This window comes from Pinus tabuliformis, chromosome 2_2 (assembly GCF_031772625.1).
Source record: "Pinus tabuliformis cultivar Carrire ecotype Pingquan chromosome 2_2, CPIR1, whole genome shotgun sequence".
Classification (NCBI taxonomy): Eukaryota; Viridiplantae; Streptophyta; class Pinopsida; order Pinales; family Pinaceae; genus Pinus; species Pinus tabuliformis.
The window spans coordinates 922,922,987-922,937,564 of record NC_142300.1 but is presented as its reverse complement, the minus strand read 5'-3'; the positions used below and the strand labels follow the sequence as shown (position 1 = coordinate 922,937,564).

The 14,578-nt window shown below is 39.3% G+C and overlaps 1 protein-coding gene across 1 annotated transcript; it reads right to left on the bottom strand.

Moving 5' to 3' along the window:
* Positions 1 to 809: 809 nt before the first annotated feature.
* On the bottom strand, positions 810 to 1,439 carry LOC149196080 (uncharacterized). The gene has a single exon (XM_089408153.1). It carries the CDS (start codon positions 1,437 to 1,439, stop codon positions 810 to 812), a length of 630 nt encoding a protein of 209 aa, XP_089264279.1.
* Between the last annotated feature and the right edge of the window lie 13,139 nt (positions 1,440 to 14,578).

The window sequence follows — 14,578 nt, the reverse complement described above, 5'->3', positions numbered from 1 at the left end:
TGTTCAAACCTTACTATAATTATAGGGTTCAGGGATTTCTTAAAAGAGTGCTCTAAAATACATCTCCTACACTTGCACTTAAAACCCCAGTTCTTTCACTGGGCTTGGCGCTACGACAAGGGAACGAGGGCATCAAAGTAAGGAAGAGTGATCTCTTCTCCTCTCCCGATGGGCTTGGAGGCATGTATAAACATGGCATTTCCGACTAGCAGCCAGCTCGAGTTCGGGAAGCAGGAATGGTTAATGAGGGACGGCAACAGCCAGAGTCCGCTACTTTCTCATTCTCGCAGACCCTGTCCCGCTTCTTTTGCTTTCGATTTTGAAACGCACATCCCTACATCTTCACTGAATGAGTTTAGTATTACAATATCCTGAATACGGTTAACATCCTCCTGCAAAATTTCATTTTCTACTTCTTGGCCGTACCTCTTAAAAAAATCTATGGCAGGAACATGAAGGCTGTTGGGCGTAGAGGAATTGAATAAACTATAGAGTTGGCGGAGCAATCTCTACGATTTCCTGGCAGCACAGACTACCGCGGCCACGAGATCTTCTTGAGACGCAGTATTGACTTTAAGCCTGTTGTCCACATGAAACATGGTAGGAGAGGCACTCTCATAAGCAACCACGACAGCGTTGCTTACCAAGAATAGCTGCCCAGTCCTTATTTCTTGGGTGGTGTAGAGTCCTCGTCCGCGGCTATCTTCGGTCATCCTAATCTCCAGAGAACCCACAAAATCAACCACTGTCAGAGGAGAAGATGCGCGTCCGAGCAGGTAGTCTGAAATGTCATACTTGCCATTCAGGCTCTAGGCGTACAAAGTTTTGGCCCAATGAAAGGCGTCTTGTATTTCCTTTTGCACGAGGCTGGCCTTGGCAACTTTCACCAAGCATTTGCATCCCGCTGAATACTGCCTGAGACCAATCAGAGCGCGCCCTTTCCTAGAGAGTGCTTTGAGATTGCTGGAATCTATGAGAAGGGCCTTGTTAGAATCCTCCAGTGCTAACTCAAATTCCTTCACCTGAAGCCTCGTCTCCACCCAGATGGAATATTCGTGGAGGATGCGGGTATTGATACTACTATTGTCATTAGAGGACTTCTCGAGCCAAAGCAGAGCGACGTCGATGCATTTCGTGTAATTCTCAATTGCTGCATCCCACTTTTTTTCTCTGAAGCATCTGTTTCCCTTTTTTCTCAAGTCCTCCACATCCACAAGAAGCTCCTTCTGCTTCCCTCCATCAATTGCGAACTTGAAAACGTTGGCGGGGTTGTCTACGCGGATGAGAAGGCCACAGTCATTGGCGAACTTGAAATAGGGCTCCTTGACGGCTACCTTGGCACCTCTTGGGTAAAGCCTCTTGATGTCCTCCTGAGTGGTAGCAGCGTTGTATATTGCCAGCTTGATGGCGAGGCCGTTATCATCCTCAAGCAAGGTCATGATACCGCATAACCTGTTGGCATCTACGCACAACGTCCCATAAACAACCCGACCGAGGTGAACTTCCCCGACCTTCAACTCGTTGGAGGAAATGGGGTTCAGCCTTTCCAGCGGAACCGAGCAAGCCGCGCCACCACTGCCACTAAGGTTCGAGAAAGGCGATCGTATCTCAAAAGAGAAGCTTTCTGTTGAGGTCTCCCGGTGACGGAAGAAGTCATCATGGATTTGGAGGAGGGTTCACTTATCGAATCTCACTGATGCGTCGTGGACGAGGGCGTGCTTCCTGAAGAAGGTTTCCATCAAGAAATACAGGACCTCCATCGTTCTAGCTTTTTACTCCAGCTCTCGTTTCTGAATTCTTCTACTGTTAACTACGACTTCTAATACGTTATCCTTAACATTGCAGATTTCCTATGTGCCAAATGTCTATTTAAATACAGGAGGCCTGGTATCACATTTAACTAAAGCGAAACCCTTCACACGAGTGATGTGCTGATCCCTTCTTTCACAAGAAACCTAGTTCCTTCCGTCCTACTTTCAGTCGAAAGATACTTCCTTTTTTTCTCTTTTTCAAAAGCAGTACCTCCCATCCTTCATTGTGACAAAAGCAAATTTGAAATCCCATTCTTCATTGTGACAAAAGCTATTTTGAGAACGGAAGAGACGGTTGTGACGTAACGTTATTAGTAATTGGCGTACCCAACAGTATTTGATAATGATTTTTGAGCTTTTTTGGTATATATATATATATATATATATATATATATATATATATATATATATATATATATATTATTTTATTTTTTTAGTTTTTTGGTATTTTTATATATATATATATATATATATATATATATAAAAGTAAATAAGTTGTAATAATTTTTTTAAAATTTATTATCATTTTAATAATATAATTTTTATAAAAATATATTTATTTATATATATTAACTAATGAAATATATATATATATATATATATATATATATATATATATAGCTCTAAAATAACTATTTTAAATTAATTTTAATTATTTTTGTAATTTTAGAATAAGTTAAATAGTTAATTTTTTTAATAATTTAATATTTTTATTATTAACAATTTTTTATCGTGAAAAGAATATTTTAAAACTGTATAAATACCTATGTTGTATGAGTTTCTGGAACGTGGGAACGTTGGGAACTTGAGTACGGGTTTCCAGAACGGCTAGAGGTTTCCCCAAAATTTACAGAAACGGCTAATTGGGAGCGGTAATATTATATAATAAAAAATTTGAAAATTAAAATATTTAAAATATTTTTTTAATTATATAATTTATATAATAATCAAAATTAATATTGATTCAAAATACTCAAATATTAAAATCAATTTAAATATATAAATAATAAATATATAATCTTTCTTATATATAAATATATTCTTTGGGTGTCTCTCTCCCAAAGTCTCTCCCTTTTATATATATAAAATGTCAAGTTCATTATCAGTTCTCTAACATGTTTCTCTAGTTATTCTTATGAGAAAAAACAACTCTAATGTTTAAGCATTGATTGCCACATACAACATGCACACACAATCTTCTGCGATATATATACATAAACAACAAAAGAAATACTCATTAGCTTGACATCCCAGATATTGCCCTTACGTTGAGGTGCCACACGCTTCCTTAACCCATCAAGAGATTGCTCCATTTTCTCAATTAACGATATTGGTGTTAAACATGTATTTGGCCTTTATTCCTACAAAGGTTTCAACATATGCTCATGTTTTGTGGGCAGTTCAACATATTTCTCTACAGGCTTTGTATTCCCCGACCCTAGGGAACGCCGGAACTCAAAAACAAAAAAACAGTCTTCAAAGCTCCCGAAACTTTTCCAAGCTCCCATTGAAGCTCCAATTGAAAAGGTAACGTTCCCATACAGTTCCAAAGCTACCGGGAGTGCAGAAACCATTGAAACGGATTTCCCACCTCTCAAGAGCGGTTCCGTGTAACATAGATAAATATTCTTTTAAAACTAAATAAATGGTTGTGAGAAAAACGTGTGTGTATATATATATATAAATATATAATTTTTTTAATTAAATAATTTTTTATTTTAAACTTCACTTTATAAAATTTGAATACAAAAATTGATGAGAATAAACTTCACAAATCTAGAAATGCACTTTCACTTTCAGACATTTAGCTAAGTTTAGGTTTCATAGGACTTCCTAAATATAAAAATTAATGAAAACCTAACACAAAACGACACAAAACAATGGGGCTTCATTTAGAACTTTTGGCTTTTTGTAATTTATCGTTTTCTTACATTATATCTGTAATGAAATTTTATATATAACCCTAAACATCAAATTCTTGAAGTAAATTTTCCTTGCTTCTTAATAAGTAGTCATTACTATCAACCCCTGTGAACACTTTGATTTCTAAGGTGATTTTATAATTTATTCACTCATGGGAAAAAAACAATTTTCATCTCTTTTCACCGTAATTAAAATGGAAAGCAATATAAATTATGAAAATATTATTATAATTAATAATTTGATAGACAAATTTTAATTTTGGGTTTTTTGACGATATTCTACTTAGTGGATATTTTCGGGGTTTTTGTGAGCGCATCCACATACTAAACATGTATGTCCTTTGTCGAGATAGAACTCTATTTTGGGATAAAATCGACAGATCAAACATTTTGAAGATTAATGGCCTCATTCTGGCCGGGCACCTCAATTCCACATTAATGGCACATGAATCATGGGGTTTGCACAATAGGATTGATCCATTGGCGGACATGTTATATAAAATATTTGTGCACTGTCATCTGGTAGATATTTGCCCTTGTCCTGACATGGACCAACAAGTGAGCGGGGATAGTTACATTGGAAAAAGATGACCACTTCCTAGTTCACAAGGAGTTGTTTGAATGGTTGGGGCATCTCCAGTCCTGTATCCACAAAACATACAAATCTGGTCACACTCCTATATTATTGAATTGGCAGATGGAGAACATCTGCAAAAGGGATCCCTTTCAAATTCAATAAAATTTGGTTGGAGGACTCCGATTTCATCGAGCTCATACACACGATCTGGTCTGATTTGTTTGAACACTGCGCAGGCTCCAAGATGCATACTATGGTATACAAGCTAAACATCATCAAATCGAGGACTAGAATTTGGGAGAGGCAAAAGAAGAAACAAATGATTGCCGAGTTGAAAAATAGTTCATAGTTGATATTAGATTTTGGATCGTCCTTGGAACATATCAACCCAACACAGGAGGACTTGGATAAGCTAAGAGGAATGGAAAAAAGGAAAAAAGAGATATTGCACATTCAGGATGTCACTTGGCATCTAAAAAGAAAAGAAACGTGGCTTCGGGATGGTGACATGAATACCAAGTTCTTCCATAAATACGCCTCCCACCGGAAAAACTGCAACACAATTTGGCAGATAGAATCCTATAATGGTAAAATACTTAATACAACCAGGGACATCCAAAGAGAAGTTGTCAGGTTTTTCGAACACTTCTATCAAGCCAGGGGAGAGGTTGATTTTGAAGACTATATTTGGGAAATTAACCAATATTCCACTATGTTTGATGATGAAGCGAATGAGGAACTATATAAGCCGGTCACTTTCCAGAAAATTGAACAAACACTGAGCTCTTTTGCAAAATACAAAATCCCCAGCCCAGATGGATGGACCGTGGAATTCTACATACACTTCTTTGATCTGTTTGGAAAATGCCTCCTGAATATTGTTGAGGAGGCCAGATTGTGCGGGCGGATTTCTGGTGCAATCAATTCCACATTTCTCGCTTTAATCTCGAAGAACTCTTCTCCTAAAATATTCTGGGATTTTAGGCCAATCTCTCTGTGCAATATCCTCTACAAAGTTATCTCAAAGGTGATTGCCAGGCTCATAAAAGGGGTATTGTCCAACCATATCTCCAGAGAACAGTTTGGGTTTCTTAACAATTGCCAGATGCATGATGCGATAGCCGTGGCGCAGGAAGCCATTCATAGAATCCATTTGAGAAAAAAGGAAGCAATGGTCATGAAAATTGATTTACACAGATCATTTGATAGTTTGGATTGGTCTTACATTAGGCTTATTCTATATAAGGTGGGACTCATAAATCATAACGTCGAATGGATTATGGCTTGCATCTCTTCGGCATGCTTCCCGGTGATCACCAATGGTTTCCCAACACATTTCTTCAACGCTGGTCGCGGGATTAGATAGGGATGTTCCCTCTCTCCCTTAATATTTCTTCTTGTTATGGATGGAATCAATCTTAAAATAAAAGGAGCTTAGTCATGTAGTATCTTTCAAGGAACCCAGATAACGAGTATTATTAACATTACTCATTTGTTTTTTGTCGATGATATCTTAACCTTTGGAATCATTTCGAGAGCTCAATGGGAAGCCCTGTTTTACATATTTTCTAGATTTGGGGCCTTCTCTGCTCTACAATCCAATAGCGGGAAATCCACACTATATTATTCTGTAGGAAACATGGCGGACATTGAACACATTGCATGAAATTTTGGTGTCATAATAGCACCACTACAGAATGAGATACACTATCTAGGATTTAACATCAAGCCACACAACTACAGAATTTCGAACTGGAGCTGGCTAATTGATAAATACAAGCAGAAACTCTCAAATTGGACACACAAATTTTTATCATCAAGTGGCAGATACATTTTAGTCCAGGAAACACTACAACAAATCTATGTTTATTGGGCTCACCTATTTGGATTCCCAATACAATTGTCAAAAAATTCACCTCGATCATGAAAAATTTTCTCTGGAGAGGGCTCAAGGTATCAAGCAAAATGAACCTGTGTAAATAGTCAAAGTTAACAAAGTCGAAAGAATTTGGCAGATGGGGACTGTTAGAACACCAATATTTTGGAACAACGTTGCTCATTAAATCATTTTGGAGAGCTATTACTGGCAGGGGCATTTAGCAAGATATTTTTCATTCACAATATATCCAAAACAACACATAGGAAGATATTTATAGGAACACATGGTCACACAGGAAAGATGGATCGATTATCTGGGGAGGCTACATGAAGATTATGCCTTGCTAGAGATCAAGAATGGTCTAGGAATATGGTAATGTTGGGAAAATTATGATTGGTTCACTTAACATTAAAGGCCTGGCACGTACGCAGGTTCTTAAGGAGCATACGCTGAACTCAATCTACAAAAGAGGTATCTTCTTTTTATGTCAAGTAATAAGAGACATAAAACATAGGTGTCCCATTTGGAAGTCTACATTGGAATTGGGATTGCCACATGATGTGGAATACACTTGGCGACAATACAAAGACTCACTCAGTCAGGTTGGACTACTTCACAATTTTCAGGGAGATATTTTCACATGGGGAGGGAAGATACATAACCAGACACCCTTGGTTGTAGACACATACATATCTTTGATCACACAGCGACACAATTTCAATCAATGCTCCTGGTTTTATGAGGTATGGAAGATTAATATCCCTATAAAAATCATACTATTCAACTAGTTGGTGTGGAAAAATAAAATCTTGACTTGGGATAACTTACTTAAGTGAGGATTTCAGGGACCTGGCATATGTAGTTTTTGTAGAAACTCGCCTAAAAATGTTGATCACATTTTCTTTCAATGCCCATATACTGCTCACATCTCAGGGATGATCACTAGATTTTGGCACTGCCCATGTATCTTGAATTCAAATCTGCATGACTTGATCACACATTGGAATGCTAATTCTACTGAGAAGGTTGCTATTCCACTTTTTATAAATTGGGAAATCTAGAAAGCCAAGAACTATTACATATTTGAAGGCATTCCTATAGACATATCTAAAATCTACCACAAGGTGAATAATTGGATGGGAGGATCTCCTCCACCTCTAACGACAATCAAGAATCTCGATAAGATTAGAGTTGCCACTTCTATCACTTTGTCAGCCGGTTGGTTCAATGGTGCATCACAAAGAGGTATATGTGGTTGTGGTGTGGTTCTTATGTTGGAAAAACATACTCGATACAAACTCTTTTGGTAGGGAGGCCCAGGCACTAATACAAGAGCAGAAACTATGGCTCAACATAAATATATATGGGGACTCAAAATGACTTATTGGAGGTATTCTGGCAGTACATTCATTTGATCCTCCACTACTTGCAAGTTGGATCATGAGGATAAAGCAGAGACTTTCCACCCTCTCCTCATATACCATACAACATGTATTGAGAGAATTCAATATGGAGATGGATCAACTATCTAAGAAAGGCTTGCAAGGACAATATGGGTGGATGCATTATAAACACTTCATGGACCAGAACATTTTCGAGGAAGGAGATATCAGATTGCCATATGGATCCTGTCCTAACTTGTTGGTTTTCATGTTATGGTTGTGAAGTCAAAACAATATGTTTCAGTGTTTTGGTTTCATCTCTTATGTTTACTTGATGTTGTGGTAGTAAGTTTTTCAATATGCATTCTAATTACTATTTGTATATGTATGGATGGAATCACTGCTTTCTTGCACATAGAAGGCCCTCACACATTTTGAACAATTTCAGTTGCATGGAGACATATTCGGATATATGTACTGGTCTTTAAATATAATAGTAAAAGCCAGTGTTTTTTTTCCTCTGAAATATATATATATATATAATAAAAAAATAAAAATAAAAATAAAAATAAAATAAAATAAAATAAAAAAATCAATATTAAATTTTATTAAATGGATATAAAATTAAAAATATATATATATATATATTATATCACTATGTTTATTTTGGAAGAAGACTTTGAGAATTTTAATTTAATTTTCACTAAATATTAGATAGATAGAAAGGATTTAACTTTCTTACAATATTTTTTAACAGTAGTCATATATCAAAGATTGAGATATTAGTTATATTTTATCTATCATTTTAATTAAATTGATAAATTAAAAAAAATGTCATACCAATAAGTTTCATATAAGTTATGGCTTTTTAGAAATGGTATTGATAAACCATATTATTGGTCCATGGTATTACAACAAAGTCTATTATAAATTAAGAATCTCATAATAAAGTGAATATATATATATATATATATATATATATATATATATATATATATATATATATATAATCATTATATTAATTATTTATATATAATAATAATAAGTGATTAATATCTATAAATGTTTTAAATGCTTTTTTTCTTCTAACAAGGCAGCATAGCTAGCGTTCCCTGCCGCTTAATTTAATTATTGAACTTTGAAAAGTATGAATGAATTCCTAGATTTAAACAAGGGCTTAGTTTAATATAGTTAAATTAAAGTTAAAAACAATAAAGATATAATGGAAATTGGTCCATTTTGCCAGAAAAATCTCATGTGCATTGGAGTATACCATAGATATAGATAAAGTAGTATTCATGGTGTAGCTCTGTTACAATGATCTGTTATTGAATGTTAGTTTTTCTATGCTAATTTCAATTACAGATTTATAAACAAATGCTTGTTCATTTCTTCCTGTGCATAGGTTTCTTTAGGTTTTTTGGTGATTGTAAACAAGTAAATTACATCAAGTTTAATCTGACATTCATGAGAAAATTAGATTAAAAGACAAGTGTTGAAAAACAACAATAAAAAGTATAGCAAACCATCAATTGAACACTTTAACACAATGTTTTGATGAAGGAGTTCACACCCCTCCTGGGCTACATCTCCTTGGTCCAACTTCCATGGCTTGGGCCTCTCTATTAGCTCAATATGGAAAAAAATGTTTACAAAGCTCTACTGCTCCTGATAGCTGCACCAATGTGTTCAGAATGTCAAAATTAGCTAAGAACACCTTTTCCTTAGCTCAATTTGGTCGAAAAATGCTCTAGTTATGGCTCAAACACATTTTCCATAGAAATCCTCCTCCAAATCTAGAAGAACTCCAGTTAAGGCCACCAATTCTAGAGTTGGTGCCAAACTTGTCGGAACCGCCAAACTAAACTGGAGTTTAATTAGCACTAATCCACGGATTAATTAAGCATTAATTTGGGTTTAACGCGTAGTTAATGATAACCGTTTAGTCATGGTTTTTGGAGTGGTCACATGTGGCGTTTTCTAGCACGGTTTTCCCAAACGGTTCCGAAACCGTAACCTTGATTGTTTCTGTGGAGGTGACACATGTCGCAAGTAATGGTCACATTACCTGCCGAGTTAATTAACCACCACCTAACTATAACCCTGACCTTGCGGTTTCCGCAGTGATGTCACATGGTGACATAAACCGTTGCAGTTATGGTTTGCGTTGGTGCCACCGAAGGTCATCGTAACTATAACTGCCAACGATTGGTGTTCACATGGGGAGGGCTGGCCCATGGGCTTTTCCCCCCTAACCAACAACCCTCAACATTTTACAGTTCAAATATGTATGGTGAAGTATAGGGGTAAGCAACATGCGGTAGCGAAGATGGTAGAGAGTCTTGGTCACTGTTGGACACGAGATCACCCAAGGGAAGTTTTGGGGCTTGAAGCCCAGATTTTGGCTAAAAAGTATAAATCCGATGTAAAGGCTCCGCATTTTGTGGGCACAGAGCGCGAAGTTGTAAATGAGTCATAGGGTTGTCGGCCCTCAATTTTGTAAAGGAATGTCGGATTTATAGATCTACCCATGGTCCATGGACCATGGGATTGTATAAATAGAGCGAAGCTCTAAGTTGTAAATCAGTCAATAAAAAGAAAGAAATGATGAAGAATTGAGTCTTGCTTGAACTGTAGAGTCAAGTCTTTGGGTTGTAGAGTAGGAGAAGGCTCTGCAGCTAAGTGCGCGGACCCCTGCAACTGAGTGCGCAGGGTGAGTCGAGTCTGTAATTGTTGAAGCATTAATAAAGAGAAGTTTTACATCAATTTTTTGTATTTATTTCATGTTTTCTGTATCAAATATATTGGGTATAAATTGCATTTATGTTGTCTATATGGTGCGTGAACATATATAACTGTGTTGATTAAGTAAAGGTGAGATAAGGTATCTGTTTACGCGAAGTTAACTAACAATTGTAAGAAGATAAGTAAGATACACAGTGTAACTTGGGGAAATAGCATAGATCGTTTCCCTAACAGCGCGAAAGCATCTCAACCCCTGGTTAGGGCTATGCAAAAGGCGATCCTAACAGATCGTGAAGGTCTCGCAGGTCAGGACAGTGCGCGAAGTGACCTGCATGAAGGTAGGCACAGTTGGACTAAATCAACCCCTCAGACATCTCCAGGGTGCGGAAACTTGGTTCTAGTATCCCCTCATACTGCTTCGGGTGAGACTTTAGTTCGAACACCGCGGGTTGATGCCGAAAGGGCCAGTGGTGTAGGGATTTATTTGGCTAATTAACTCTGAACCTGGGTTAGGCCCCCTCAAGCCAAAAAATGGTTCTGTTGCTCGGACCAGAATCTGCATAGAGATGTTTGATGTCATATCATTGGAATCCAACTAAGAAGGAAATTGAAGGTTGGTTGGACAGGAGGATTCACGAGTTCGCGGTGCAGGAGAACAGGAATCTGCGACTGACAAAAGAAGAGTGGTTAGACCGCTACCTGTACACAGAAATCCTCGAGATCTTTTTCACATCTTTCCCTACTGAGTTGTATGAGTGGATCGCGAAGCTAGCAGATAGCAAAGGAAGGTGGAAGCTTGACGGTCCTATTGTGTGGACCCCAGAGTTGGTGCACATATTGGAAGCATCAGAGGATCAGATCGCGCGCGTTGTTGATCACTGGCTCGATCAGATTATAGGAGGATTCATTATTGAGTTCGCGGTAGACACTTCAGTCAGCTATAGCGAGGTAGAGCGACGCTTTCTCAAGGGACCGCGAGGTAAGTACGTAAAGTCCCTGAATACTTGGATTAAAATGTTATTGTGTGAAAATAGGGTTGTGAAATTACCTTGATGTTCGGGGCTACACGAAGTGGAAAAACTTACAGGAGCGAAGGAAATAAGGGACCAGAAACTAGCCCTTTGATTTCACCTCCGCGAGGGGATGAGGAAGAACTCGCGAAGGTCTCACCGCGAAGTGTGATCCATCTGATAAGGCAAAGAATTCCGCGAATACCATCCGCACCCACACCACCACCAGCTTCACTACCTTCACCTCCATCTTCACCCATACCACCTCCGCCACCACCGTGAGTCAATATGGCAAGCACGATAAAGTTGCCTGTGATCAAGGGAGTGGAAAATGAGGATCCAAACCAATTTTGGTTCGTGGTAAGAGCCGTATGGGAAGCGCAGGGAGTTACAGATGACAATATAAAGAAAGAGACACTGGTTAGCGCCCTGCAGGACCGCGCGTTGACCTAGTATATTAAGCACTCCAATGATAATCCAAATGCGGGGATCGCGGATATCTAAGTAGTGCTAAACAGAGAATTTAGCAGGCTGAAGTCTGAAGCACAGTCAATCATTGGGTTCAAAGAAATCACGATGCTACCAGGCGAAACTCCTTGGGAGTTGGATCAGAGGTTGAAATGTACGATTCGCGAAGCTAATATGAATCTGACAGATGAACAACATTGCAAATGGTTTGTAGCATCGCTAACACCACATTTAAGGAGCGCGCTATCACAGCAGAAGTTAACGACTCAGGTAGAGGCCTTAAAGATCGCGCTGAGGCTGCATGAGACCCCGATGTAGGATCCTAACTTAGGAGTTCAACAGATCCATGCGCAGTTGAAAAACTTATGCCTTGAGATGAAGAGTCTGAAACAGGACAAGACAGCTCGCCGAGAAGTGCGTGAAGAGTTGTGGTGCGTAAAATGCAAGGGTCAAGGTCATGATAAGGACCATTGCCCAGTGTTTTCAAACTACCTCACGGGAGGAGGACCGATGCCATTAAGGTCGGCAGCACAAGCAAGACCTGGCGCAATGCCTACTTTGTGGTGCACGATTTGTCAAATAGGAGGGAAACACGCTACGGACAATTGCCATTTGTTACAGAAGTACACACAAAATTCGCAGCAACTGTTCTGTAATTTCTATAGGTCAGTAGAACACGATGAGCGCACTTGTAGGAGCTATGAGTTGATGATGGATAGAACTCTCACCTACAGAGTTTAGGCCGAAATGCGACCCCTAGAAGAAAACCCAGGAGTGGCACAAACAAGATTTTAGGGGCGCGGACGAGGTGGAGGAGGACTTGGAAGAGGTCGCGGACAGCTGATATGCTACAATTACGGAGGGCCAAGACATTATGCCCGTGATTGTATGAACCCAATGCGCCCATCATGTATGTATTATACCTTGTTTTATCATGAGACAGAATATTGTCTACGCTGATAGCTAGGATACGCGAAAAGGGAGCGCTACCGCCTCCCCCGTCTCAGAACCTGCAGATGATGAGGTCTGAGCCGCGCGAGGAAGATCTGAATGTGAGCATTGTGCTCCGAAGTGGAATTGCGACGGGAGATGACAAAGGAAAACAACCCGAAGATAGTACTTGGGTTCGCAAAGCTCTGGCGAAAGAAGAAAAGTTTGATTTGGAGCGCGCTAAGGAAACCTTCATGGAAGCTGAGAAGAGCTTCACTGATGCCTCCACTTCAGGAAGCAAAGATATAACAAAGCCGGAAATGGACCCATCTATGCTCACGACGTTCCTGGAAATATGCATGAAGTTACTGCGTGATAGTAAGGCTGTAAAGGGACTACAGGAACTCATTAACAGATGCGCTAGGACCCTGCCAAGAGAACCGCGTGTAGTCCAGAATATTGGAAAGCATAAGACGAGGACGGGAAGAGAAATGAGGTTAACAGCACAAATTGGAGAATATGAAATGGACCAAGTAATACTAGATTTAGGGTCAAATGTGAATGTTCTGCCGAAGCAGACATGGGAGAGCATTGGGGCGATTGCAGGGACTCACTGTCGATATTTAGGGAGCAAGTGCGTTAGCAGACTTTGAAGTGATAGACATTGTTGATGACAACAATCCCTATCCTATGCTCTTAGGAATTGATTGGGCCACTTACATGAACGGGGTGATTAATCTTAAGAAGCGCAAGATGATTTTTGAAAAGAAGTCACTACGCGTAGTTATACCTATGGACCCTGCTGAAGGATTGGGCTATACAAAGCCGGTGCGTGACTATGAAAGCGATGATGATTTGGACTGCATCTATAAGATAATAGCGTGAAACCAGGACTAGGTGAATCCCACTGTGGATGGACGGCTTGCATGGGAGTGCGAGAGCTCCTGCACTTCGGATTCGGATGAGGAAACAGAGTGATGGCAGAATCAGTTACATGAGGTGAATACACTGAATTGTAATATGATGACAAGGTCGTTGTGCTGCGTATCGACAGAAGAAAGAGACCTGCCTACTTATGATGGATTAAGTGAGGTAGATACCTTCTTGGATAGATTTGAAAGAGAAGTGCCAGAAAAGAAACACTTCCAGGCCTTGAATTGGGTACTGACTGCTACGCCCGCGAGATGGTGGGGTACACACAAAGGGAGCTTTGAGGACTGGTGCAAATGCAGGAGAATGATGCACACATGGTTTGGGAAGCCTAGAGTGTGATTGACAGATAAATACAATGGGAAGGATAATCCACACGCACATCTAGCCAGGTGGATGCCGACATATGGAAAACAACCTACGCGTATGTGCATGAACTCCACGCTGAGAGGTATGGTCAATAAGCTTATGTTGGGGGGACAGATGTGCAGTTGACTCTTAAGGTTGGATAGACAGTATGCGGGAAGAACAATCCCACAAAAGGTTATCCATGCGGAAGCATTTAACAAGCTATGCAACGTGAAATGAAGTGGTTGGGACTTGTGCATACTCAGACATACGCCTTTTTGGTTGGTTGATAGAGTACAAGCCGTAATACCTATGGAGTCTATCATGTCTAGTCCACGCATAGTGGCACTCGCAGGGGTAATGGACCACGGAGCCCTAGAAGAAAGGCTCGCGCTGTTGGAAGAGCTCGAAGACGAACGGTTGGGACTTGATGAAGAGATCCAGCAGGGTGATCTTAGGCTCCAAGAACTCATGAATGAAAGAGTTCGGTTGAGGGAGAAAAGTGCCATGGCGGAAGTGGAAGTCAAGAAGCTTGAGGAAGGAATAAAGAAGGAATTTCTTGATAAAAATACCATG